The sequence below is a fragment of the Colletotrichum destructivum genome, chromosome 1 (assembly GCF_034447905.1).
Source record: "Colletotrichum destructivum chromosome 1, complete sequence".
Classification (NCBI taxonomy): domain Eukaryota; kingdom Fungi; phylum Ascomycota; class Sordariomycetes; order Glomerellales; family Glomerellaceae; genus Colletotrichum; species Colletotrichum destructivum.
The window spans coordinates 4038499-4060517 of NC_085896.1; the positions used below are offsets into that span (position 1 = coordinate 4038499).

Below are 22019 nucleotides of genomic sequence, written 5' to 3' on the forward strand. Positions count from 1 at the left end.
TATCGGACGGAGCCAGCTGGACCACACCACCACCACCACCACCGCCGCCCCTGAGCTGTCCAAAGCTTCACTCCTTGTGATAAAACCGATGATAAAGTGGATGGAGAAGCATAGAACAATATTGTCCTCTCTATTACAATTCATAGTATGAGATGATTGGCTTCAAAGCAAAACCGTCACTCATCAACGGGGCAATTGCTCCCGGTTGTGCAGGAGCGCCGCCTGCTGATGCGCCCCTGTGTAGGAACCTGGTTCGCGCGTCACAGCCATCCAGGCACTCACTCACTCACTCATACAACCCTTCGCGCCATTCCTTTCTATACATACAGCGAAGCCCCCCCTGTCCCATCGTCACCGTCCAGACTTCGTCAAAATATGTGTTTCATACTCGCATACTGTCTATACTTCTTCGTGCCTAGACTTACAAACTTGTCCTCGCCTTTGCAGCGGCGTGACAAAGACCGCCTGTCTCGTAATCCCAGCCTCATTCCGTCGCGTCGTTAGGTTGCGTGCTCCTCTAGGAGCTGTTCTTGGCGTAGTTCTTCTTGCCGAAGGTGAAGGGCACGTAGCGGTACTTGATCATGTGCTGGATCTGCTTGCGCACTGGGAGAGGGAGTCAGCTTGCGCCAAGAACGCCGAAGCAGGGAGGAGCGGGTTCTGGAAGACGTACTCGTCAGGAAGAAGAGGATGAACCAGTACATGACCAGGACGGGCCAGAAGACGGGCACGTTGAAGATCTCCCACCAACTGCAGAAGAAGGCAATGAGGATGGCGCGGGTGGCCCAGTACCAGAACTTGAATTCGGGGAGGCGGCGGATGAAGGGGCGGAACTCCTCGTCCTGCTTGGTGGGGAGAATGCCGACACCACCATCCTCCATCTCATTGTCCAGCGCCTCGTTGGAGGGGTCGAACTTGGGCTGCAGGAAGGCCAGGAACAGGTTGAGGAGGTAGATGCCGAGAGCGTATGCGACAATGTACCAGCCTTGCGCCACAAAGATGCGGGCGAAGAAGGTGAGGAGGAAGAAGCCGGTGCTGATCCATCTGTAGAGAACGAAGGGCGTTGACTGGTCGAGGAGCGCCTGGTATTGCTGCGACGGTGTTAGCATGGGCGAGTGTTCCAGTATCGCGCGCTTTCAAGGCAGCCGAACCCTTTGCAGCTTCGAGGTGTGCGCCGTGACCGAGGAGAAGGCCGTCTGTTCCGGCTCGATGGAGTCCATCTTGGGCGATAGTAGCACGGACGAGACTCTGGGGTGTCTTGTTGTTGAGGCGGCTGGTGAACAGGATACGCAGTTGTCAACCCAGGGGGGAGGGGATGGGTGCAAAGCGGAGATGGGGAGGGGAATGCTGTGGGAAGAGGCCGGTGCTGTCGCGATCTGTCCGGACGAATTTTTGGGTTGACGGGCAGACGGGATCTCTGGAAATGGGTTCAGCCACGTAAGGCTTGCTTGATTTGCTACCTATCCGTCCAAACCACAACCTGTCCCCTGTCTCCCTCCCATTTGGCGCGTCTCGTCTGCTGTTTTGCCCGAAACTTAGCCGGCCACCTGAGCGATCGGAGTGCTCCAGCGATTGGATTGCACTGCTCAGTGATTGGACCCCTTCGGTGGCCCAGGATGAACCCCCCTGTGGCGCAGCTCGGGCACATTTGACTGTCAGCCAGCCGGCGCAAGCTTGGACCCGCTGAGGCCGCATCTGCTAAAACAGGCCCCTAAGGTACCTACCTACCTACCTACATGCCTACCTAGGTAGGGTAGGTAAGCCAGGGATCCCACTGCTCCAGAGCAACAAGCCTGTGACGCGGGGGAAGAGAAGAGCATCCACAGTGTGCAAGGCCCGGCCGACTGTATCCTCGGCATTCGAGAGCCGACGCTTTCCAGCTATCATCCCTAGAGGCTGGAGCTTGACCTTGACCTTGACCTGTGCATTACATCAATCACAACTCACCTTTTGACCAGTCTTCGATATACCAGTGTGTGCAACCCGAGATATCTTCCCAGTTGAGGCAGTTCTCTGTTGACCCAGTCGCCAATTCAATTGCTTTCTTTGATCATCGCATCCTCGTCTTGACCTCCCTCTCCCTCTAAGCCGCGACCCGGGCTCCGTCATCATGAACTCTCTCAGATACCTCCGGCCAGTCGCTTCGCGATTGCAGGCCCCGACACTGCCCAGACTTGCGCGCGGGTTCGCCAGCAAGTCTTACGAGTACATTCAGGTTTCTCAGCCGAAGCCCGGTGTTGGGCAGGGTAAGTGTCCTCGCGGCGATGCTCACGCTCACCACACCTCTTCACGACTCTGACCGTGGTCCACTTTAGTGACGTTAAACCGCCCCAAGGCTCTGAACGCCCTCTGCACGCCGCTCATCCACGAGCTCAATGATGCGCTGAGGGCATTCAACCAGTCCGACGACACTTCTGTCATCATCCTCACGGGCTCCCAGAAGGCTTTCGCCGCCGGTGCCGACATCAAGGAGATGGCTCCGCTCACCTTTTCCGAGGCCTACACCAAGTCCTTTATCGAGTCTTGGTCTCTTCTCACCACCGAAGTCAAGAAGCCCATCATCGCCGCCGTCTCAGGCCACGCCCTTGGCGGCGGCTGCGAGCTGTCGATGATGTGCGACATTCTCTACTGCACCGAGACGGCCAACTTTGGCCAGCCCGAGATCAAACTCGGCACCATCCCCGGGGCCGGAGGCAGCCAGCGCCTGACCCGGGCCATTGGAAAGTCCAAGGCGATGGAGCTGATCCTGACGGGCAAGTCCTTCACCGGAGCTGACGCCGAGAAGTGGGGCCTTGCGGCCAAGGCGTACCCGTCGTACGAGGTTCTCATGGAGGAGACGCTCAAGACGGCCGAGACGATTGCCGGGTACTCGAGGGTGGCCATCAACGCATGCAAGGAGGTTGTGAACAAGAGCCAAGACCTGCCCCTGCGTGACGGCGTCGAGTTTGAGCGGAGAGTGTTCCACAGCCTGTTTGGCAGCAACGACCAAAAGGTGGGCATGAAGGCATTTGCCGAGAAGAAGAAGGCCGAGTGGACTCACTCCTAAGTGTAGCCTGACCCCCGGAATGTAAAATAAATGCAAAGTGTCTGATTCTGAGCAAGACGAACATGTTGTGCGACCAGCAGCCTTCTAAGCGAATGGTGGTGTCTTGGGAAGACCCATCAACCAACCAACCAACCCGGCGTGCACAAGACGACGCAAGAGCACAGTCAGCTCCCTGCCGAGTGGTGTTAGTGTTCTTGGCTCCCTCTCTCTCTCCCTCTCTCTCTCTGTCTTTGCCCAGTTGCCGTCTTTGCAGGTGATGGGTTGCAGCATGACGGATGACTTATTTTTGAGCATCTCTCGTAATGCATGCACGCGTGTGTGCGCCCATTTGGGGTGCATATCCGTTAAAGAGATAGGCCTGACCGCCCAAACCCTTGCTGTATTCCAACTTCCCGCAGGCTCGCTGGCCGCCGGAGGCACATGCCCTCTGAACATGTCCCGATTCGGTGGGCATTGAGTTCGTATTTCGAGGGGCTTACAGGGGACTGCCCGTCCCAAGATGCAGTAGAGGGAGCTGCACTATTGGTCCCGCGAGGAGAGATGGGATGTGAGGTGCTCCCTCAGGACTCAGGAGCCCTTAAAAGCAGGGGTTAGGGATTGGCGGCGGACGGGGAACGAACGTGGGGTTGGGCTGCCGTCACATCCAGTAGGGCGCGGCTCCCGACCAGTTCCCAGCCTGTATCAAGCCTGTAAATGCGCCTTTGGCCTTTTGCTGCAGCGGCCACGGGCGCGCCTAGCCCTTGAAGCCCCGCCACTCCAAGCCGCCCGCCAGTCCTCGTCTTAATACGGGCATGTTCCCCCCGCCTCTCACTCGACCGTCCTGCGCAACTCTTCTCATGATTTCTCCTTCGTGCCCGGCATTTTTGGGATCGCGCGGAGCGACAGTTCCTGCATGGATTCCTCAAAGCCAGGACTCGATCTCGAGAGGGAGCTGACGTGCTCTGTAAGTCGCCCGCCCGTCCGATCCAGCGCCCGTAGCGCCCGCCTCCCTAAGTGGAGGAGGGGAGGGGCACTTTTTGGCCCGGGGAGGAAAGCTCTGGCCGGGTATCGTTATGCGCTGACCGAACACTCCCTCGCAGATCTGCACCGAACTCCTCTACCAGCCTTTGACGCTTCTCGACTGCTTGCACACCTACTGCGGCGCATGCTTGAAGGACTGGTTCTCGTTCCAGGCGAACCAGGCCGAGAACTCTCCGACCCCGCCCGCACCTGGCGCCAACGTCTTCACCTGCCCGTCATGCCGTGCGTCGGTGCGCGACACGAGGCACAATGCCACCGTCGCAACCCTCCTCGACATGCTGGTCGCGGCGAACCCAGACAGGAGGAGATCGGAGACGGACGTGGAGGAGATGGGCAAGAAGTACAGACCAGGCGACCAAGTGCTGCCTGAGCTGAGACTCCCCGAGAGGACCCTGGAGGAGAGACGAGCCGACGACGCGGAGAGGAGGTTGCTGGAAGATGTGCGAGATCTGAGCCTCAGGGAAGCCGGTGTAGAATCTTCTTCCCTGGCCCCTCGACATGGACGACGCAGGGAGGACAGCAGCTCCGCTGATGGCAGAGCACGCCGAAGCCGAGACCACAGTCGGGACGGCCGCCACGGCCCCAGGCACGAGGGTAGCCGAAGGCCCCGGGCCAACGAAGGGCGATCCAGCGCGGATCAGCTGCAGCCGCAGCCGCAGCCGGATGCGAGATCGAGCGAGCACAGGAGGCGACGGAGGAGCGAGTCGAGGCACCGTTCCGACGAGTCATCCGACACGAGGCGCCGACAAATCGAGCACCAATCATCCCTGAGATCTCTGATCAGCTCGGGCGACTTGAGCGAGCGCGACATTGAGAGGGAGATTGAAGACTTTGCCAGGCAAATCCAGGAGGAGGGACTGTTGGACGGGCTGGACCTTGACAATATCGACCTGAGTCGGAACGATGAGTTGAGCCGCAAGATCACAGAGGCCTACCGACGAAGGCAACGGGAGCGCACGAGGGCCGAGGCGGCGGCGGCGGCGAGGAGGAACAACGCGAGCGGGCAGTCCAGATCCTCTCCTGACCGAGTGCATGAGATACGGTCTGGTGCATCGGATATCAGCAGACCAACCAGCAGGCAACGGCCGCATTCGAGGTCAACCAGCGCGAGCGGCTTCCCCGAAGACCGCAGCCGCCCACCGCTCTCCCAGAGCGCCCTGCATCTCGAAGTGCGACCGGAGGAGAGGCGAAGAAGGAGGCGGACCTCGAGCGGCGGCCGTAGTGCAACGACGCCTCTGCCAGAAGCAACGCAATCCGAAACTCGGGTGACGACGCGCTCGCAGACGGACTTGTCGACGACGCGGCCACAATTTGGCGAAGCATCCGCCCCGAGGACCGTCTTCACCGAAACTCGAAGTTCCAGCACGCCCTCGGTGCCCACTACGACGCAGTCTCCGACAACCGCGCCGCCGCCACGCGACCTCGCCTTCGCCAGCCGGGTGACGAACCCGTCGGCGCTGGTGTCGGCCAACTTCGCGCCGTCTCCTCCCATGGAGCCGCTATCGCCTCGCATGCAACGACCGAACCGACCGGCGGACTTGTCCATCATCGGCCAGGCCACGTCGGGCCCTGTTGGGCTGGGTCTGGGCATGAGCAGTCCAACCACCCCCGGGCACCAACGGACACGATCACAGCTTTACCCCGAACCATCGATTACGTGCGCCCGTTGCGCGAAGCAGCACATCGAGTACGAGCTTCACTACAACTGCAACATCTGTGCCAGCGGCAACTGGAACATTTGCCTCGAGTGCTACAGGTCGGGCAAGGGCTGCCTGCACTGGTTCGGCTTCGGATACGGCGCCTGGGCCAAGTGGGAGAAGGCTCGGCACGCGGCCAAAGAAGACATCCCGAGGCCTCACATGCTGACGGCAAACCGGTATCTCCAGCCCAAGATCATCCCTGGCGGCGCGGAGGGCAGACGGACGCTTACGACGGAGGACCCGATAAAGAGGCTGGAAAGCGGCAACTTCTGCGCGCGATGTCTGACCTGGGCAAACGAGTGCTTCTGGCGCTGCGACGTCTGCAACTTTGGCGACTGGGGATTCTGCAACAGCTGCGTGAACCAGGGGCGGTCATGCACCCACCCTCTCCTGCCCCTGACCTATCAGCCCCAGCCGTCACACACGCCGCCCGCGAGCCCCAGATCGCCTCGGCCGCCTTACGCGGCCGCGGTCCTGACGGGACCCAACATCCACAGCATCGGCCCGTTCAAGCCGCTCACCTTCACGACCCGCTGCGACGTCTGCCAGGACCCCATCGCTCCCAGCCATAGCCGATACCACTGCTTCACCTGCACCAGCTCCATCGAGCCGGACACCCAGCCGGGCGACTACGACGTTTGCACAAACTGCTACGCCAACCTCGAAGCACGCGACCAGATCAGTCCTGAGAACGGGCATGCAGGTTGGCGCCGGTGCCTCAACGGACACCGCATGATCGTCATTGGCTTCCGCGACGGGCCTGGCGGGCAGCTGCGGCACATCCTGTCCGACCTCGTGGGCGGGCGCAACCTACGTATCACCGCGGCGGAGGGCAGCGACGAGCAGGCGCCGCAGAAATGGTGGTGGTACGAAGGCGGACAGAAGCGCGAACGCTTCGTCACCAGGGACGTTGCGGCCGATGCGCCGACGGTCGACGGCCTTGCGCCGGGGTTCCCGCCTGACGGCGGCGGAGGAATCCGAGCGAGCGCTACGTGGGCCTGGTATCCCAAGGCCGAAGACGAGCTCTTGTTTCCCAGGGGCGCGGAGATCCGGGAGATTGAGGATGTTAATGGGGACTGGTTCTTTGGGGTCTACATGGGCGCCAAGGGGCTGTTTCCGTCGCCGTACGTGAGACGACTGGATGATCACAAGTGAATTGGGCATGGCGCAGGGTCATGATAGACATGAAGAATGCTGTTTTTTGTTGGTAATTCTGGGTGTGGCCGTGATGAATGAAACGGCGGCATGCATAATGGGATGACACGTTATTCTCTTCCGTTTCCAGGCGAGTGGGTGGCTAGGTACAACCATTGAAACAACTGGGACCAACTGCAGACCTCTAGAAGGGATCTAAAGCAAGGTTAGATTGAAGTAACTGAGCCCATTGGCACAATGACCAGACGGACCCCTATGCGCGGCACGGCCGTCGCACTGGCTCCCGATTGCCGGTCCCGCTCCGTAATCCGTGTAACGACCCCACCCACAGCCGGCCGCTAGCGGCTCTGACGTGATTCTTATGGTGACGGGCTGAACCCAATTGAAGACGCAAACCCCACCATAGGCTTTGGGGGGGGGGTTTGTTCTTCTTTCAGCAGCTGAGAAAGCCGAATGCCGGAGGCCCGTTTCTGCAACGCCCGTGTCGTGAACCTCTCTCTCCGCCAAACTTGATCCCTCCCGACTTCCACATTGCCCCGAAACACGCCCACGGCGAGGACCACGAATCGGCTTGTCACAAAACAAAAAGGAACCCCTGATCGAGCTTAGGAAAAAGAAAGTCCAGCGATCATGAACCGCATCGGCGTGCGCCGCTTCGCGACGACGGCCGCCCGCGCCATCGACCCGCCCAGCGCATACTCCCTCACCCTCTCCCGCGCGCAGGGCGTCGTCAAGGGCCTCACCGGCGGTAAGTGTGCTCAACCCCTCCTCCCGCATTGTACTTCCTCACTGTCTTCACCCCCTTTCCCCAATCTCGTGGGAGAAAACCCCCGAGAACCGCATCGCTGACGTGGTTGTCCCTCAATTTGCAGCCATCGGCAACACCCCCCTCATCCGCCTCAACCGCCTCTCGGCCGAGACGGGCTGCGAGGTCCTCGGCAAGGCCGAGTTCATGAACCCGGGCGGCTCGGTTAAAGACCGCGCGGCGCTCTACGTCGTCAAGGACGCCGAGGAGCGCGGGCTCCTCAAGCCTGGCGGCACCGTCGTCGAGGGCACCGCCGGCAACACGGGCATCGGCCTCGCGCACGTGTGCCGCTCCAAGGGATACAAGCTCGTCATCTACATGCCCAACACGCAGTCCCAGGGCAAGATCGACCTGCTGCGGCTGCTGGGCGCCGAGGTCTACCCCGTGCCCGCCGTCGCGTTCGAGAACCCCGAGAACTACAACCACCAGGCGCGGCGCCACGCCGAGAGGCTCGACAACGCCGTCTGGACGAACCAGTTCGACAACACGGCCAACCGCCGCGCCCACATCGAGACCACGGGACCCGAGATCTGGGAGCAGACGCGCGGCGGCATCGACGCCTTCACCTGCGCCACGGGCACCGCGGGCACGCTCGCCGGCATCACGCGGTACCTCAAGGACGTCAGCGGCGGCCGCGTCAAGTCGTTCCTCGCCGACCCGCCCGGCAGCGTGCTGCACTCGTACGTCTCGTCCGGCGGCAAGCTCGTCGAGCGCACGGGGTCCAGCATCACCGAGGGCATCGGCCAGGGCCGCATCACGGACAACCTCAAGCCCGACATCGGCCTCGTCGACGGCTCGCTGACCATCGCCGACGAGAAGAGCATCGAGATGGTCTACCGCTGCCTCGACGAGGAAGGCCTGTACCTTGGCGCCAGCTCGGCCCTCAACGTCGTCGCCGCCAAGGAGGTCGCCGAGAAGCTCGGCAAGGGCAACACCGTCGTCACCATCCTGTGCGACGGCGCCTACCGCTACGCCGACAGGCTGTTCTCCCGCAAGTGGCTCGCTGAGAAGAAGCTCCTGGGCGCGATACCCAAGCATTTGGAAAAGTACATCGTCCTGCCGTAGTGTGCGGGATCGGTCGTCGTGGGTGTTGTGTGTGGGTGTAGGTGTGTGTATGTCTTGATGCTTGTATACATAGATAATCTTACATATCAACTGTACATAGCCCCCTTTCTAGGGCCCTGTCTGATCCCCTTTTTCTTTCCGCCCCTGTGCTTCTCTCCGCTGTCTTATACATGATGGCAGCCACCTTGTCTTTCTCTTTGACAAAAACCAAAAGACATCTGTTAATTCTGGAACAAGGCCTTGTAGGTGTTGAGGCCGCGCTCGGCAGGGGCGGTCTGCCACTCCACCGCAACCTTGACCTCGGCAGCGAGCGTCTTCGAGATCGCGCGCAACTTCTCGGCCAACGGCTGCTCAACCACGCGGCTGGCCATGAACAGGCCGTGCAGGATCGGGCTCGCACACGAGAGGTACTGCGTCCGGCTCTTCGCCAGGTACGCCAAGCCATTCTCGTCGTCCTCGTACACACCCACCTGACGCAGCTTCAGCAGGCCCTTGGAGGCGGGCCATCGCTCGGCGACCTTCGTCGCGTACTTTGCGACCTTGCCGTCAATGTCCTTGCCACCATTGTGCTTGACAGCCAGCGCCGCCGAGAGGTGCAGCGCCGCGCCCAGGATCTGCGGGTCTCTTGCACGCCCGGACTGCACGGACCAGCTCTTGCCCTTCTGGTCGCTGAGCGCGTGGTTAGGGTCCTCAAGCATCTCGAGCACCATCTCGGTCCACCGCAGCGCCTGCTCCGTGATTTCCTTGTCCCAGCCGCTCTCCACGGCGCGCATCTGCACAAAGTGCAGCACCGTGTTGACCTTTTCCGAGTTGTCGAGCCGCAGGCCCGTCTTGCGTACCTGCCGCGCAGCGTCGATGATGGTGTAGATCTGGCCTTGCGCGCCGGCGATGCGGATCATCTTGGCGTAGTCGGCCTGGCTGTAGCGGCGGCCAGCGTTGCGCATGCCCGACAGCAGCCGCGCAAAGTTGTTCCAGTCCTGAGGCGTCTGCATGGCCCGCAGGGCCTTCCAGGTGAGCTCGCGCGAGGGCGGCAGCGTCTCCTTGTTGATGTAGGAGAAGCGGTGCTCGAGGCCGTCGATCTCGAGGTATACGGGGTCGCTCTTGAGGCGGTGCTTGAGCTTCTCGGAGAAGACGCGCTTGCGCTGGTGGATGGGGAGGTGGTAGGGGAGGATGATGTTGGACTGGATCTCTTCGAGAATCGGGCCGAGGCCGGGCGACGTCGTCTTGTCGAAGATGACTTGGGGATCTAAAGCGCCATGTCAGTCTTTTCCCCCTTCCTTTTCACTGCTGAAAGACCCCGACATATATCACGAGACGTACTCTGACGAGACGGCGTCTGGCTGAAGCTCCGCTGCTGCTGGGTGATGCACGCCTGTTGCTCCCATACCGACGACGCCTTGGCACCCCTCAGGGTCCTACCCATCAATGTCCTCGACATGTTTGCAATCACTTTGTGTTTCTGTCGTCGAGTGGTTGGAAGTTTCCTCGACCGTCGTCTTCGGCAGCAATCGGCAGAGGGAGGGAGGGAGGGAGGGGGGGGGGGAGCTATTCGTGAATGACCTGCTGCAGGGTGCACTGCCAAAATTTTGGATCGCACCCTCGCCCGGCCGGCGGCTCCGCATCATTGATGTACCGAGCCAATCACAACGCGCAATTCGCACCTCGAACTTCGACTTTTCGATCTCGACACCTGCATAGCTCTCTCTCTCTCACCCTCTCGCCCGACGACAAGATTGCGTAGCAGCCGTCTGTCCCCCACGACCATACAGCCAAAGATGAACGCCACCTGTCTCCGGAGGCCGATCGGCTGCCTCAAGACGGCCCTCCGCCAGACGCGGCACCAGAGGCTTCTGACCCGATCCATGGCCACCGCTCCCGCCGCCGAGCCCCCGGCGTCAAGACCCTCGCCCTCCACACCCTTGACCAAGCCCTCCTACTGTGAGCTCCTACACGACCCCTCCGACGATGTCTTCCGTTCCCCTCCGAAGCTAACAGGCACGGTTCACAGTCGGTCCCCACGACAAGCCCACCTTCGCAGTCTACCCACCACTCCCTTCAGTCCGCCACACGCACAAGAACCCCCTCCCGGCCCTCGATGCCCAGCAGCGCAGCACCCTCGACGCGACGGGCGCACGCACGCGGCTCTTCGACCCGGCGCGCCCGGATGCCGCCAAGGTCGGAGACGTGCTCATGGTCACGACAAAGTCAGGCGAGCCCTTCTCGGGCGTGTGCATGTCGATCCGCCGCCGCGGCGTCGACACGGCTATCCTGCTTCGCGGGCAGCTCATGAAGGTCGGCATCGAGATGTGGTACAAGATCTACTCGCCCACCGTCATCGGCATCGACATCGTCTGGCGCCGGCCCAAGCGCGCGCGCCGCGCCCGCCTGACGTACCTGCGCAAGCCCAAGCACGACATGGGCAGCGTCGACCACCTCGTCTTTGCTTGGAAGAAGGAGAGGTACGGCATGCGCAACAGGGGCAAGCAGGTCGGTACGAGGTTTTAGAGTTGGGGGGAGACGCGAATTGCTTTTGGAAACGAAAGGGGTGCGAGGTGGGGAGGGCGTCACTTCTGGTGAAAAAGGGGTTGGGTCGTCAGGACGTTGTACGAGTAGAAAATGGGCGAGTTGTACAATATCGGCCTTGTAGAGCCTTGTACATGAACACATTATCTTTCACATTCCGGGTTACCCGTTCCATTATCTATCAGCATCGCTCTTGGGCCGAATGAACAACGCGTCTTATCCCGCTGCTGAGATCGGCCGATATAACCGCCTCCCCCCCCCGGTTTCGCCGGCGTTTTCAGGGGAAGGGGGGGGGGGGGGGGGGGGGTTCAGGCCGAACCCGCCGTCAGTTCACGGTACACGGAGTTCAGCGCATAGTAAAAGTTCATGATTCGTCATAAAGTGTACGGTGTCCTAAGAATGTCCAGGAAGTGTGCAACGCCAACGTCGAGAAGTATGTAGCCTGAGCCGTCTAGCCCATCCTGGGTTTACAAAAACCAACTAGCCGCCGCGCCAGAGAATAAAAAAGATTTTGATCCGATAACTCCTTTTCCCGCTAGCATCCCAAACTCCGTCCAATGTCTCCGTCTCTTTGTTCCTCCGGGACCGGCCGTTCCGCGGCCGTCCATTGCGGCAACTTCTAGCGTGCCGGCGTGGTGAAGACCCTCCGGGGAGGCGCCGCCGTCTCACTGTCGCTAGACGTGGTGTCGTCCTCCACCGGCTCGGTGTTGCGCCGTCTCATGTTGTTGCCCATCTGAGAATGGTCATCGGTGCCAAACGACCTGCTTCGTCTTGACAGGTTCGTCAGGCTGTCCTCGTGAGGAATCATGGGTCCTGGGTGAAGGAACTGGGTGATGAGATTTCCTTGACCCCTGTTTGTGCTCATTCTTCTCGACCGCAAATTGGATCGAGTCGCGCTGAGTGCTGTTCCAGTCGACGCGGCAGTGGCAGATCGGACCAGGACTGGCTGCGCCTCTTCGGCCTCTTTCTCGAATCGAGACTCGCTAGGCAAGAGAACCGCACGATCGAGGCCGTAAGGCAAACCACGGTGTCGTCCGCGAATTTGCATCGCAATTATGATCAGTTTGCCCCCGGTGGTGAATTGCGAGCAGAGCGAGGCGTTGACGTTGGGGTACCCCAGACTGAGTCCAACCGTGCCGTATGCACTCACGATCTCGAAAAGGACGGAGTAAACGTCGAAGTCATTCTTCTGGATCCGGTGGCCTTCCGTGATGGCCAGGATGAAGAGGCCCAAGAAAACATACCACAAATCGAACGACAGCTGGCGCCGCAAATGGGTGCCGACGTAAGACCAGGCGCTGTTCTCGTTGGTACCTTCCATGTCTTCGTCGGGGCTGTGGTACACGCCGAGAGACTTCTCTTCGTACACGTTGGTGCGACGGATCGAGATGGCAATCGGAAAGACTGAAATGTACATCATGATCATGTACGAAACCTGCACGGCAGGGTGCAGCAGCGAAATGTTGACAACCGAGAAACCCGCCGTTCTGGTGGACGCGGCCTGAAAGATGCCGTCCACGATGCGGACGTGCACCGGTAGGTGGCTCACGGCATTATCGTTCAGCTGGGCGTGGTATCAGTACAGGTCAATAAACCGCAGCCTAGGTGCGATACTTACATCCAGCAAGACGAAGAACAGCAGGTCGAGCACGTTCAGACCGATGAGAATGATAAAGAGCCACCAGGTAGCACCTGCTGGGAACAACAGAGTAAAACAGCGACGGGGATGGTCCAGGAGGAAGCGTAGTTCCTCCCACAGCCCGGTACGCTTTGGCACAATTTTGGACAATATCCAGATGACGACGCGGAGCATGATGGGAAAGCCGGTGTTGCCGATGATGATCAAGAAGGACATGATCATCAGGATGAACGACGCGTCGTTGAATGAGTTCATGCTGTCGGGCGTAAGGGTGAGACCCAGGTCGTTGAACGCCGAGTTCGCCGTGAATATCCCCCACCAAGCCTTGCTGACGCCGGCCGACTCGACAATGCTGGCGTACTTGGCGTTGGAGCTGGTGTAGATCCACGGGAGGAAGCAAGTGATGGCGAAGATTGAGAATCCCCAGAAGTAGCACAGCAGGATCACGGCGAGTGTCCTCAGAGACCGGTATTCGATACCTCCCAGTTCCTCGCGTTGCTCCAGCGTCAAGCCAGGGAAGGCGGAGTTGCGGCCCATCGTGGGCGTGAAACTCAGGTACGGCATGTCCTCGACTTTATCGCGGGTCAATGCGGTCCTGATGGTATCAAAGGTACGGCTCCTGACCCTGGCGATGGGATTTTCGGGGGCGCCGTCGCCGTCTTCGTGGGTCTTCTTGTCGTCCTTTTGAAAGAGCCTGGGCTTGCGCAGTGCGAAAGGGAAGATTGTTCTACCAATCACCTCGGCCTCCTCCGCAATCTCGTCCTTGACGCTCCTTTCGGGCTCCCTCGGACGTTCAGGCTCGGCGATTTTAATTGTCTGCCGTCGGCCTCCATTGCCGCCGATGGCATCCGGCAAGTCATTCGCTCCGCCAGTCGCAGCATTGGTATGCGGAACGCTGTTACTCCTTTCGTCCTCGGGCTCTGGGGCAGCGTCGTCCTCAACCCGCTTGGGCTTCATGCCCCTCTCGGCATCCCGGGGGTTCGGGATGCGCAGTGTCTCCTCAGGACCGTTTCGTTGGCGCTCGAGGATGGCCAAGTGGGCAGGAGAATGAGGCGGCGGGAGCTTGACTTCCGGTTCCGTCCCGTCGCTTCGGAAGACATGCTGAGCAAAGGTGATCCTACCTTGCGACACATCCGTACTATGGGCGTCGTTTTCGTTGTGCTCCGAGGCGCTGTCCGGCGTCTGGTCTCTGGGAGAGTGCTGTGCCGGCGTGATGGTGATGGGAACGAAGCCGTTGCTCCCCGGCGATATGCGACCGTCCTCGCCCTCCTTCATGTCGAGCAGGATGCCATCGTTGGTCATCCTGGAGCGGTGGCCATTCGTGTGCATGACCTTGATATTGCGCACGCTCAGACGGCCTCTCTCGGCCTGGCTCAACTCGTCCCTCGCCCTGGACTTGGACTTGGACATGGTGTTCCTCCGTTGACGAGCTTCGCGGACGACGCCCTGGAATCGCTTTTCGAACCAGTACAGCCGCAGGAAGACGACCGAGGAGTGAATGGTGATGGGGTTAGACGTCATGGTGAAAAAATACAGGCATATTTGCTGAAACGTGTTCAGCAGGTTGACGTCAATGGTGTTGAGGCCGGCCTGGGTGTTGGCGCCACTGGCGAAGAAGAGAGCGTCGATGTAGGGCATCTGGCCGCCAGCGGAGGCATAAATCAGGATTGAGCCCAGCATAGTGAGGCCGCAAATCCAAAAGTCTGATGTCGGGCGCGGTGCGGATTAGCGTTGTGCGCAGGGTGGGACGCGACGGGTCGTAGTTGGGACGGCGACTTACAGTGAGCCGAGATGAAGTTGAAGTGCGGCTTCTTGGATATAAAAGAGGGCTTGGCTGCCCGGAGCTGGGCGAGCAGCCAGCCGCGCGTGTCTTGGAGCATTTCACCCAGATCGCGACGGTGGTGAAGGCGATGATGTGGATGAGTGAAGGCGAGTGAAGTGGAAGGCAGTTGTCCTCCGCTTTAACGACAAACCAGTTGAAACATCAGCCCGAAAGGGGGGGGGGGGCGGCGATGTGGTGTAAGAGAAGAATGGTGCCGTAGGTTTGCGTGAGGAAAGTGAATGGGCCAGGTCTTGGCACTCTGTGGCTGTGAAGCTTTCTGGTCTAACCGTCCTTGTGGAAGGATTAGATGACGGCTAAGCTGGATTTCATGACGATCAGTCGGTACGGCGGGACTTGGACGGGTTTGTAGGAGGGGGGGGGAACACAGTGACCGCGTGTAGTTAGCGTGGTATTAGCTGCAGTCGTCTGTGTGTTTTGCAGCAGGGGGAATGGTAACACAAAAAAGTGAGAAAGGGTTCTTGGCGGTTAAAATACTCGGGAGGAGGAAAAGAAGCAGGAGGGGTGAGGAAGGGTCGAGATGGGATCGGACGAGTGAAATTCACTTGCACAGGCTGTGAAGTGAATTTCACTATCTGGAGAGGAAGGAAGAAAGAAAGAAGAGATGGAGCGGGTGGTGCTGCAAGTGTCGCTGATGCAGCAGCTTGCAGATGCCGATGCCGATGGCCAGGGGGCGGCCACTGGATGCCCTGCCTGCCTGCCCTGTCGCTCTTGGCTTCCGGGTGGGAGAAGAAGCTGAGGGGAGCCCAACTGCCAATCGACAGCAACGACGAAGGATGGCAACGATAATGTCAACAATAACAGGAGCTGGGGAAGAGCTGGGAAGAGCTCGAATTTTAGATGCGCGGGCGGTGCGACGAGGCGAGTCCAATTTTCCCTCGCTGTTATTTTTTTTCCCTCTCCCCTTCCCTGTCTCCCTTTTGATTAGATACCTCCCCAGGGAGGAAAAGCCCGTTCCATCGGCGTGCGGGCGTCTCGGGGCGATTCTGGTGTGGAGTGACCACTCTGAGATGCTGTGTTGAACTGAACCATCCTCGTTCTGTCTGGCGGCCGGCCTGTCAATCCACTGCGGCAATCCAGTCGCGGCGCATCCAGCAGCATCCCGCATCCACAGCCACATCCACACGCATCCCTGCCGTGGAATTGGGGACTTCTATCCGTCCCGTCGCGTCAGGTCTGCCGTCTTGCAACCTAGCAACTTCCCCCTTTCCTTGGGTACTGTGTGTGTACCTTTGGGAGGGGGGCAACACAAGCTAAGCTTTGTCTGGCAGCAGTTGTTCGCCCCACCGAGAACGGAACATGGGAAAGGGAAAAAGGCAAAGGAAAAGAACGCATCTTCGGTAAGGGGGGCCGACTCCGTACTCGGTGAGAGCGGTGGGCCTTAGGTCAGCACCTCATTGTGCTTTCGACACTCGCCATTCGAGATTCGCCATTCACCGTCGAGTGCGCTCCACAGCATCTATCCGTACTATGTGTATCTGTACAACATGCAGATGGGGGGTGTTGCTTCTTTGGGCGAGGGAATGCTTCTGCTTGGATGGGAGGCCGACATGTGGTGACCCACCCCACGGAATTAAAGTTGCTTGGCATCAGCGACTCCGCCAGCTTGGTCGGGGAGGTTTTTAGGGGATTTGTAGGGTGGTTTCTGTCCTGGCTTGTGTCTTGGATGTGGCACGCCTCGAAACAGATCTCACGGGTCGCACCCAATCCCACCCCGAGGGACCATTAGCACGACGAGCTAAGGGCCAAGTGCCACCTTACATCGCACAGCGGGACTGAGACCGTTGTGTCGTGAACGAAGGCAGTTTCATGTCGTGTCCCCATGGGGAATCGCTTTTTTTTCTTCTTTTCTTTTCTCCTCCCGCCGTCGAGGGTCGGGTCGGGTCTTCCGACGGGAGCGGGCGCGTGTCACTCGCTGGCCGTCGCAACCTGATGACGGCACATGAATGATGTGCGCAGATGATTGATGATCGTTCCGGAAGGTTTTCGAGATGCTGTAGTGGTGGTGGTGGTGGTGGTAGTGCTGCTGCTGCTGCTGCTGCTGCTGTCGCAGGGGGTTCCCCGGCGGTGATGCGATCAACCTCGATGATGTGCCGTACACAGTGAAAGGTGATGTGAGCGAAAAGAGGTGATCAGACTGCATCTGCATCCAACGTGTTCCGTACAGGGCTCAGGAGAGACCCGGGTCGGTGCGGCGTTGGCTGCGTACCTGACCATGGATGGATCCTCGGGGGCAGATCCTTCATCCTCACGGTGCCCATTGACGCCCTTTTAGACGCAACATATCTCTTACAGCGCGAACGGGGTCCCTTTAGGCTTCAGCACAGCCCGGACGATCTCTCTGGTCGCCATGCCGTTTCAATGGATAGGGGTCAAGAGGCATTATTCGACCATGGTATTGTGACCTCTGAGAGTCATGCTGCGCACGTCAGGGGGAGAGGGGGGCAGAAGCCGGTGTCTTGTCGCTGGCGAGGCGGCATTAAGAGCATGCTTTGGATTCTGACATCACTCCGTCCTGCGTGCGTTCACATGCCGTGGTGGCTGATGCTTAGGAACGGCGGACATGCTCAGTCAGGCACGACACCATCCCAAGGAAAAGACCAAGAGATCCGGGAAGGGTGTGTGTATGTGAGAGATGCGCTGGCACACTATGACGTGTTTGGCCGTGCAGAACGGACGGACAGGCTGCTGCAGTGTGGCACTCGACTCCCTGCGATCTCGCTGATCGGCCAGATATGTCTGGCAACCAAAGTAAGCTCCAGTGTTTAGAACGGTAGGCCAAGCATCATTTCACTTGGGTGAAAGTGTAGGTTTTTATTGTTCACCCGCTCACCAGCCAGCGGCCTCTGGGCGACCCGAAATCCCCGGTATTCTCCTTTTCCTGTCGATGCCCAGGAAGGGCAACGTTCACCGGACAGACGCCGAAGAATGTAACAAACGACGCCCAAAGGGTTTGCTTCCCCGATAAGAAACCGTTGGAAAAGGCAAATGCCATGCCATGCCACCGCCGACCGCCGCCGCCAACAACAAACTGCGAACCATCGCCCTTTGCCGCCGCCAATCACAACCCCGGCCGCCCCGCGGACTGCCGGTCGCTTCTTCCGTCCGCCATACCGGCCGGGTCCAGACCTCGGCCACCATGCATCTCGCTGGGATCCCGAGAAACATCGCCAAACAGCCGCCAACGAAAAGCCCGTCACTTCTCAATCTCACCACCTCGACGACACGGCAGCCCCCTATCGTCCTTCTTGCTGGTTCTTCACCGCCAGGTCGTCGAAGACGAGTCAACCGGCAGGACACACTTACCTAGTCCCCTTCCCCTGCCCCGTCAGTTGTCCCGTCTTAGCGAACCCATGCATGCGAGTTGTGAGATGGTATCCGTGCCGTCACAGAGCACACCGACGCTCATCTCCAAACCTGGACGCCAAGCCCTCCCTCTCTCAACGGGCGACAGACACAGCCCAGATACGCTGGAGAGAGCAACTGCAGCCACCCGAGTCAACCCGCCATCTGCCAAGACCATGTGCTCTGCTTGTGGGCAATTCGCCAGTCCGGTCCACGTGAAAGGGTCAGTCCCTCAACTGGCTGACCGGCGACAGCCCAGGGGATAGATGCCAAACCGAATCGTCTAGGTGGTGCAACTACATACTATGTACACTTCCCTCAACCCCCCCTTGTTGCCGTCTAGGAACCGCGGCAAGGGGTGAGGCCTCCAATTCATCCGCAACCGGCGCGCCGTCTGTCGCCCCCCCCCCCCCCCCCCCGAAACGGTGGCTCACGACAAATAGCAAATACCTGGCAGTCCAATCTCGTTTTACGAGACGAACGTTAATGTGGGAGGGGGTGAGGCGCCCGTTGCTGATTGTGGCACGCGAAGCTCCCGGACGTCCGTCTGGGCAGGAATTCGACGTGGTTCCGCCACCCGGCTCCACATGCTCGACATCCCTAGGTATCAACCAGAGGACGGGAGACCAAGGAGTCCAAGCGTTATAGCCCTGTGGAAGGCGCTCTTCAGAACCAGACGACATGCCCATAACCTGCGGAGGCATTGAGGACGAGCATCGTAAGAAAAATGAAGGGGGGATACCGGCATGTCGCGGCGCTGCAGTCTGTGTTCTCGCCAGTGCGAATGGCCGAAATGCAAGCAGCTCGGGTGCAGACGCTTCGGACGACGGAACTCGTCCGAATTCTCTCTGATAACGCAGTGTCATAGCGAGCAGATGCCCTGGTAGGCCCGCGAAGCAGCACTCGCCTCACGATGACGGCAGGACAGTACGTATCCACGCCTGACTTTTGCTGTGCCACATCATGAAGTACTCTGAAGTGTATTTCCAGTCGAGGCAGCGCCGGGAGGGTAATTCTTCTTGTGTCATAGGTACGATGACCAGGCAGGCATGGCACGCGAGATCGAACCGTCTTTTGCGTGTCGGTTCATCATATTCAGATCTACCTGATCTTCCTGCCGCGTCCAGAATCGAGTCTCGATGACGTTGTAATCTATACTACAAGCAAATTCGCCGTTTGCTTCCCAAAGCCACCATTGTTTCCGGTGGGAAAGAAAAAAAAAACGCCTAGAATCCTCATTATGCAATCTACCGTTTGGCCTTCTCTCTCTGGATCTTCTTGAAGAACGCACTGCTCTCTCCCTTGGCCTTCTTGAGCTTGACCCTCTTGTTTTGCTCCATGTACGCCATGTCCTGCCCGCCCGACAGGTCACCCAGCAGACCGGCCGTTCTCCGGGCAGCGGCCTTCTTCTTGCCCCTGAGCGGCGCCCGACCCATCGTGCCGCTGTGGAACAGATCGTCAATGACTTCGTCCTCGCCGCCAGCCTCGTTCTCGATGAGGACCTTTTGCAGGAGCTCTCGTCTCTCGCTCGCTGCAGCGTAGGCAAGACCGGGTGTCTTTTCAATGTTGGCCAGCTGCGTGATGACCTTGAAGGCATATCCCTGGTCGACCAAAAAGGCCTGTCTCTTCGACGAGTAGTACATCTCTTGGGTGTCCTTGGACACCAGCGAGTAGAAGAAGGCGTTGAAGCCCTCGTCGTTTCTGCGCTTCGCTCGCAGAATGCGGCCGAGACGCTGGGCCTCCTGACGACGGGAGCCGTAATGTGACGAGATCTGGATGAGACATGTGGCCTCCGGAAGATCGAGAGACGTATCTCCAATCTTGGACAGGAACAGCGTGTTGACTTGCGGGTTGTGCTGGAAGTTCTGCAGAATGTTCATGCGCTCCGCCTGTCCCGTGCCGCCGAAGATGTATGCCTTCTCCAGCTTCTCGGCGTACGTCTTCAGGGCGTAGACGTTGTCCGAGAAGACAATGATCTTGTCTCCGCGTGACTCGTGGTAGTTGATGAGGTACTGGGCGGCCTGGAACTTGCGTGGGTTCATGATGTACAGCAGCGCCCGCTTCCTCGCAGATGCCTTGAGGTACTCGTCGTAGAACTCTGTCGTCATGGGGCACCAGACCTCTGCACACTGGACCTTGGCGATGTGGCCTTGTTCGGAAAGCTCCATCCAGTTGGCCTCGTACAGCTTGGGGCCGATGAGGAAGTTCAGGTCCGAAATCTTGTCATCCTCACGTAGAAGCGTGGCAGTCAGGCCGAGCTTCGAGTGTGTCTTGATCGATGACGTGACCTTTCTGAAGATGTTGGCAGGGACGACGTGCACTTCGTCGAGAAGCATCAGGCCCCACTCGCGAGTCTGGAGGAAGTCCATCATCTTCTTCGCTTCGTGAGACCGCTCCCTGGTCTGGGTAACCATGGAGTACGTGGTCACAATGATGCCGGTGTTACCCGGGAAGATCCTGCCCTTGTTGTCGGAGGTGAAGGCCTCGATATCCTCGGGCTTGATGTTGGACCACTTGAGGAACTCGTTTCGCCATTGCACGACCGACATCGAGCTGGTGCAGAGTACGATCACGCCCTTCTTGACGGTGCAAGCTGCCGTGATGCCGACTAGCGTCTTTCCAGCACCGCAAGGGAGGACGATGAGACCGCTCTTGGCTCGGCCGTTACCGAACATCTTGCTCAGACTCTTTTCTTGGTACGGCCGAATCAAGGTACCCGGGCGAAGGTCGATTTCCAGGTTCGGGTTGGCCTCGTCTCTTCTGAAATCGTACTCCTCCAGCACCGGATACTCCAGCTCCAGGCATCGCTTCTGGACCGTCTCGACCGCCTCGTCCGAGATTTCAAAAGCGTGGGTGATTTCCTGATCGTCATCGTCGTCGTCGTTGAGCGCCGCGTACACCTCGCCCTCCTTGACCTCGCCCTCACGGCCCTTGGCCTTCTGCTCTTCAGCCTGACGGACGCCCGCAGCGTTTGCCGTGCCTGGGATGACCAACGGTCCCTGCTTCGGAGCGGCGGTTGTCGTGATCTCCTCGGTGCCGTGTACCCGGAGCGGCCCGATGATGGGATCCTTCAGCAGCTTCTGCAGAATGACGGGATCCGTACTCTCGACGAAATACTTGGTGTTCTTGAGTACCAGCTTCACCTTGCCGAAGCTTTGTGTGCAACCTTCGATGAATTTGCGAATGCTGTCGGGCAAGGGCATCTTTAGGAACCGGTCGAGTGTGTTGATGATGTCCTGGGGCGACAATCCCACCGAGACCGCAGCATACAGGCTGTGCGTCGTGAGCGCATATTCGTGGACGAAGGACGGGCGAGAGATCGGCTCGGCGATGGTGATGAGGAAGTCTTGCGCCTGCTCGGCAAGCGGGTTGAAACTTTCGAGGAAGATGCGTCCCTTGGCCGGGTCGATCCAAAGCGGACGGTTCTGGTAATCGGGCTTGAGCGCCAGGAAAGAGAAGTCGCGCTTCTTCTTGAAGAGCCCCGACATGGAATCGTTCGTCTTGGGTCTGTCGAGGTAGGCCTCGACCGAGAACTTGTCGACGTTCTTCTCGAGATTCTCATCTTCGGACTCGCTCACAGGATCCACCACCGAGGATTCATTGTCGCTAGCGATGCTCCTCGGAGTGGCTCCTCCTGGCGTCGACACCACGGAGCCCTTTCCTGCCTTGATGCTGCCGGTAACGGCCCCTTGAGCCTTCCGCTTCGGTGGCATCGTGGCAAGAGTGTGGCTTTGGTGGGAGGTGAAGTTGAACGGTGGACGGGGGGGTTTGGAGAGTCGAATGATGTAGTGCAGGCGGCGGCGGCTGCAGGTCGTTGAGATGCCTAGGTAGGTAACGATAGGTATCTGTACCTTGGATAGGTAAGCAGATAGCGCAGTCGGTGT

At 59.3% G+C, this 22019-nt stretch overlaps 9 protein-coding genes across 9 annotated transcripts; 5 read left to right on the forward strand and 4 right to left on the reverse strand.

Annotated features, from left to right (window-relative positions):
• Positions 1–164: 164 nt before the first annotated feature.
• Positions 165–1357, reverse strand: CDEST_01207 (Putative retrieval of early ER protein Rer1). Its single transcript, XM_062917366.1, has 3 exons — positions 1149–1357; positions 671–1088; positions 165–603 (listed from the first exon to the last, which is right to left on the reverse strand). The coding sequence occupies exons 1-3, from the start codon at positions 1215–1217 to the stop codon at positions 518–520; spliced, it is 573 nt and encodes a 190-aa protein (XP_062773417.1). The 5' UTR covers positions 1218–1357; the 3' UTR covers positions 165–517.
• A 541-nt stretch (positions 1358–1898) lies between these two features.
• Positions 1899–3133, forward strand: CDEST_01208 (Putative enoyl-CoA hydratase/isomerase, ClpP/crotonase-like domain superfamily). Its single transcript, XM_062917367.1, has 2 exons — positions 1899–2243; positions 2313–3133. Exons 1-2 carry the CDS (start codon positions 2108–2110, stop codon positions 3041–3043), a joined length of 867 nt encoding a protein of 288 aa, XP_062773418.1. The 5' UTR covers positions 1899–2107; the 3' UTR covers positions 3044–3133.
• A 715-nt stretch (positions 3134–3848) lies between these two features.
• On the forward strand, positions 3849–7211 carry CDEST_01209 (Putative SH3 domain, Zinc finger, RING-type, Zinc finger, RING/FYVE/PHD-type). Its single transcript, XM_062917368.1, has 2 exons — positions 3849–3986; positions 4123–7211. The coding sequence occupies exons 1-2, from the start codon at positions 3936–3938 to the stop codon at positions 6916–6918; spliced, it is 2847 nt and encodes a 948-aa protein (XP_062773419.1). The 5' UTR covers positions 3849–3935; the 3' UTR covers positions 6919–7211.
• Positions 7212–7339: 128 nt separating this feature from the next.
• CDEST_01210 (Putative cysteine synthase/cystathionine beta-synthase, pyridoxal-phosphate attachment) lies at positions 7340–8808 on the forward strand. Its single transcript, XM_062917369.1, has 2 exons — positions 7340–7666; positions 7791–8808. The coding sequence occupies exons 1-2, from the start codon at positions 7549–7551 to the stop codon at positions 8786–8788; spliced, it is 1116 nt and encodes a 371-aa protein (XP_062773420.1). The 5' UTR covers positions 7340–7548; the 3' UTR covers positions 8789–8808.
• A 1-nt stretch (position 8809) lies between these two features.
• On the reverse strand, positions 8810–10315 carry CDEST_01211 (uncharacterized protein). Its single transcript, XM_062917370.1, has 2 exons — positions 10109–10315; positions 8810–10034 (listed from the first exon to the last, which is right to left on the reverse strand). Exons 1-2 carry the CDS (start codon positions 10224–10226, stop codon positions 9010–9012), a joined length of 1143 nt encoding a protein of 380 aa, XP_062773421.1. The 5' UTR covers positions 10227–10315; the 3' UTR covers positions 8810–9009.
• A 162-nt stretch (positions 10316–10477) lies between these two features.
• Positions 10478–11297, forward strand: CDEST_01212 (Putative large ribosomal subunit protein bL19). The gene is made up of 2 exons (XM_062917371.1): positions 10478–10726; positions 10797–11297. The coding sequence occupies exons 1-2, from the start codon at positions 10564–10566 to the stop codon at positions 11291–11293; spliced, it is 660 nt and encodes a 219-aa protein (XP_062773422.1). The 5' UTR covers positions 10478–10563; the 3' UTR covers positions 11294–11297.
• A 1-nt stretch (position 11298) lies between these two features.
• Positions 11299–15656, reverse strand: CDEST_01213 (uncharacterized protein). Its single transcript, XM_062917372.1, has 3 exons — positions 14731–15656; positions 12930–14653; positions 11299–12875 (listed from the first exon to the last, which is right to left on the reverse strand). The coding sequence occupies exons 1-3, from the start codon at positions 14828–14830 to the stop codon at positions 11931–11933; spliced, it is 2769 nt and encodes a 922-aa protein (XP_062773423.1). The 5' UTR covers positions 14831–15656; the 3' UTR covers positions 11299–11930.
• A 2127-nt stretch (positions 15657–17783) lies between these two features.
• On the forward strand, positions 17784–18553 carry CDEST_01214 (uncharacterized protein; the record flags this gene model as incomplete). Its single annotated transcript, XM_062917373.1, has 1 exon — positions 17784–18553. The coding sequence occupies one exon, from the start codon at positions 17784–17786 to the stop codon at positions 18399–18401; it is 618 nt and encodes a 205-aa protein (XP_062773424.1). The 3' UTR covers positions 18402–18553.
• Positions 18554–19382: 829 nt separating this feature from the next.
• CDEST_01215 (Putative helicase XPB/Ssl2, Helicase superfamily 1/2, ATP-binding domain-containing protein) lies at positions 19383–21848 on the reverse strand (the record flags this gene model as incomplete). Its single annotated transcript, XM_062917374.1, has 1 exon — positions 19383–21848. The coding sequence occupies one exon, from the start codon at positions 21846–21848 to the stop codon at positions 19383–19385; it is 2466 nt and encodes an 821-aa protein (XP_062773425.1).
• Positions 21849–22019: the final 171 nt, after the last annotated feature.

Excerpts from the sequence above, each read along its gene's own strand:
- CDEST_01207 (XM_062917366.1), bottom strand. The coding sequence starts at position 1,217 with ATGGACTCCATCGAGCCGGAACAGACGGCCTTCTCCTCGGTCACGGCG. Across the intron at positions 1,089-1,148 it reads ACACCTCGAAGCTGCAAAGG|CAATACCAGGCGCTCCTCGA; the intron begins GTTCGGCTGCCT and ends ACACCGTCGCAG. Across the intron at positions 604-670 it reads CATCCTCTTCTTCCTGACGA|TGCGCAAGCAGATCCAGCAC; the intron begins GTACGTCTTCCA and ends TCCCTCTCCCAG.
- CDEST_01208 (XM_062917367.1), top strand. The coding sequence starts at position 2,108 with ATGAACTCTCTCAGATACCTCCGGCCAGTCGCTTCGCGATTGCAGGCC. Across the intron at positions 2,244-2,312 it reads GAAGCCCGGTGTTGGGCAGG|TGACGTTAAACCGCCCCAAG; the intron begins GTAAGTGTCCTC and ends GGTCCACTTTAG.
- CDEST_01209 (XM_062917368.1), top strand. The coding sequence starts at position 3,936 with ATGGATTCCTCAAAGCCAGGACTCGATCTCGAGAGGGAGCTGACGTGC. Across the intron at positions 3,987-4,122 it reads AGAGGGAGCTGACGTGCTCT|ATCTGCACCGAACTCCTCTA; the intron begins GTAAGTCGCCCG and ends ACTCCCTCGCAG.
- CDEST_01210 (XM_062917369.1), top strand. The coding sequence starts at position 7,549 with ATGAACCGCATCGGCGTGCGCCGCTTCGCGACGACGGCCGCCCGCGCC. Across the intron at positions 7,667-7,790 it reads CGTCAAGGGCCTCACCGGCG|CCATCGGCAACACCCCCCTC; the intron begins GTAAGTGTGCTC and ends CTCAATTTGCAG.
- CDEST_01211 (XM_062917370.1), bottom strand. The coding sequence starts at position 10,226 with ATGTCGAGGACATTGATGGGTAGGACCCTGAGGGGTGCCAAGGCGTCG. Across the intron at positions 10,035-10,108 it reads CCAGACGCCGTCTCGTCAGA|ATCCCCAAGTCATCTTCGAC; the intron begins GTACGTCTCGTG and ends ATGGCGCTTTAG.
- CDEST_01212 (XM_062917371.1), top strand. The coding sequence starts at position 10,564 with ATGAACGCCACCTGTCTCCGGAGGCCGATCGGCTGCCTCAAGACGGCC. Across the intron at positions 10,727-10,796 it reads CTTGACCAAGCCCTCCTACT|TCGGTCCCCACGACAAGCCC; the intron begins GTGAGCTCCTAC and ends CACGGTTCACAG.
- CDEST_01213 (XM_062917372.1), bottom strand. The coding sequence starts at position 14,830 with ATGCTCCAAGACACGCGCGGCTGGCTGCTCGCCCAGCTCCGGGCAGCC. Across the intron at positions 14,654-14,730 it reads CAACTTCATCTCGGCTCACT|ACTTTTGGATTTGCGGCCTC; the intron begins GTAAGTCGCCGT and ends GCCCGACATCAG. Across the intron at positions 12,876-12,929 it reads TGTTCTTCGTCTTGCTGGAT|CTGAACGATAATGCCGTGAG; the intron begins GTAAGTATCGCA and ends TACCACGCCCAG.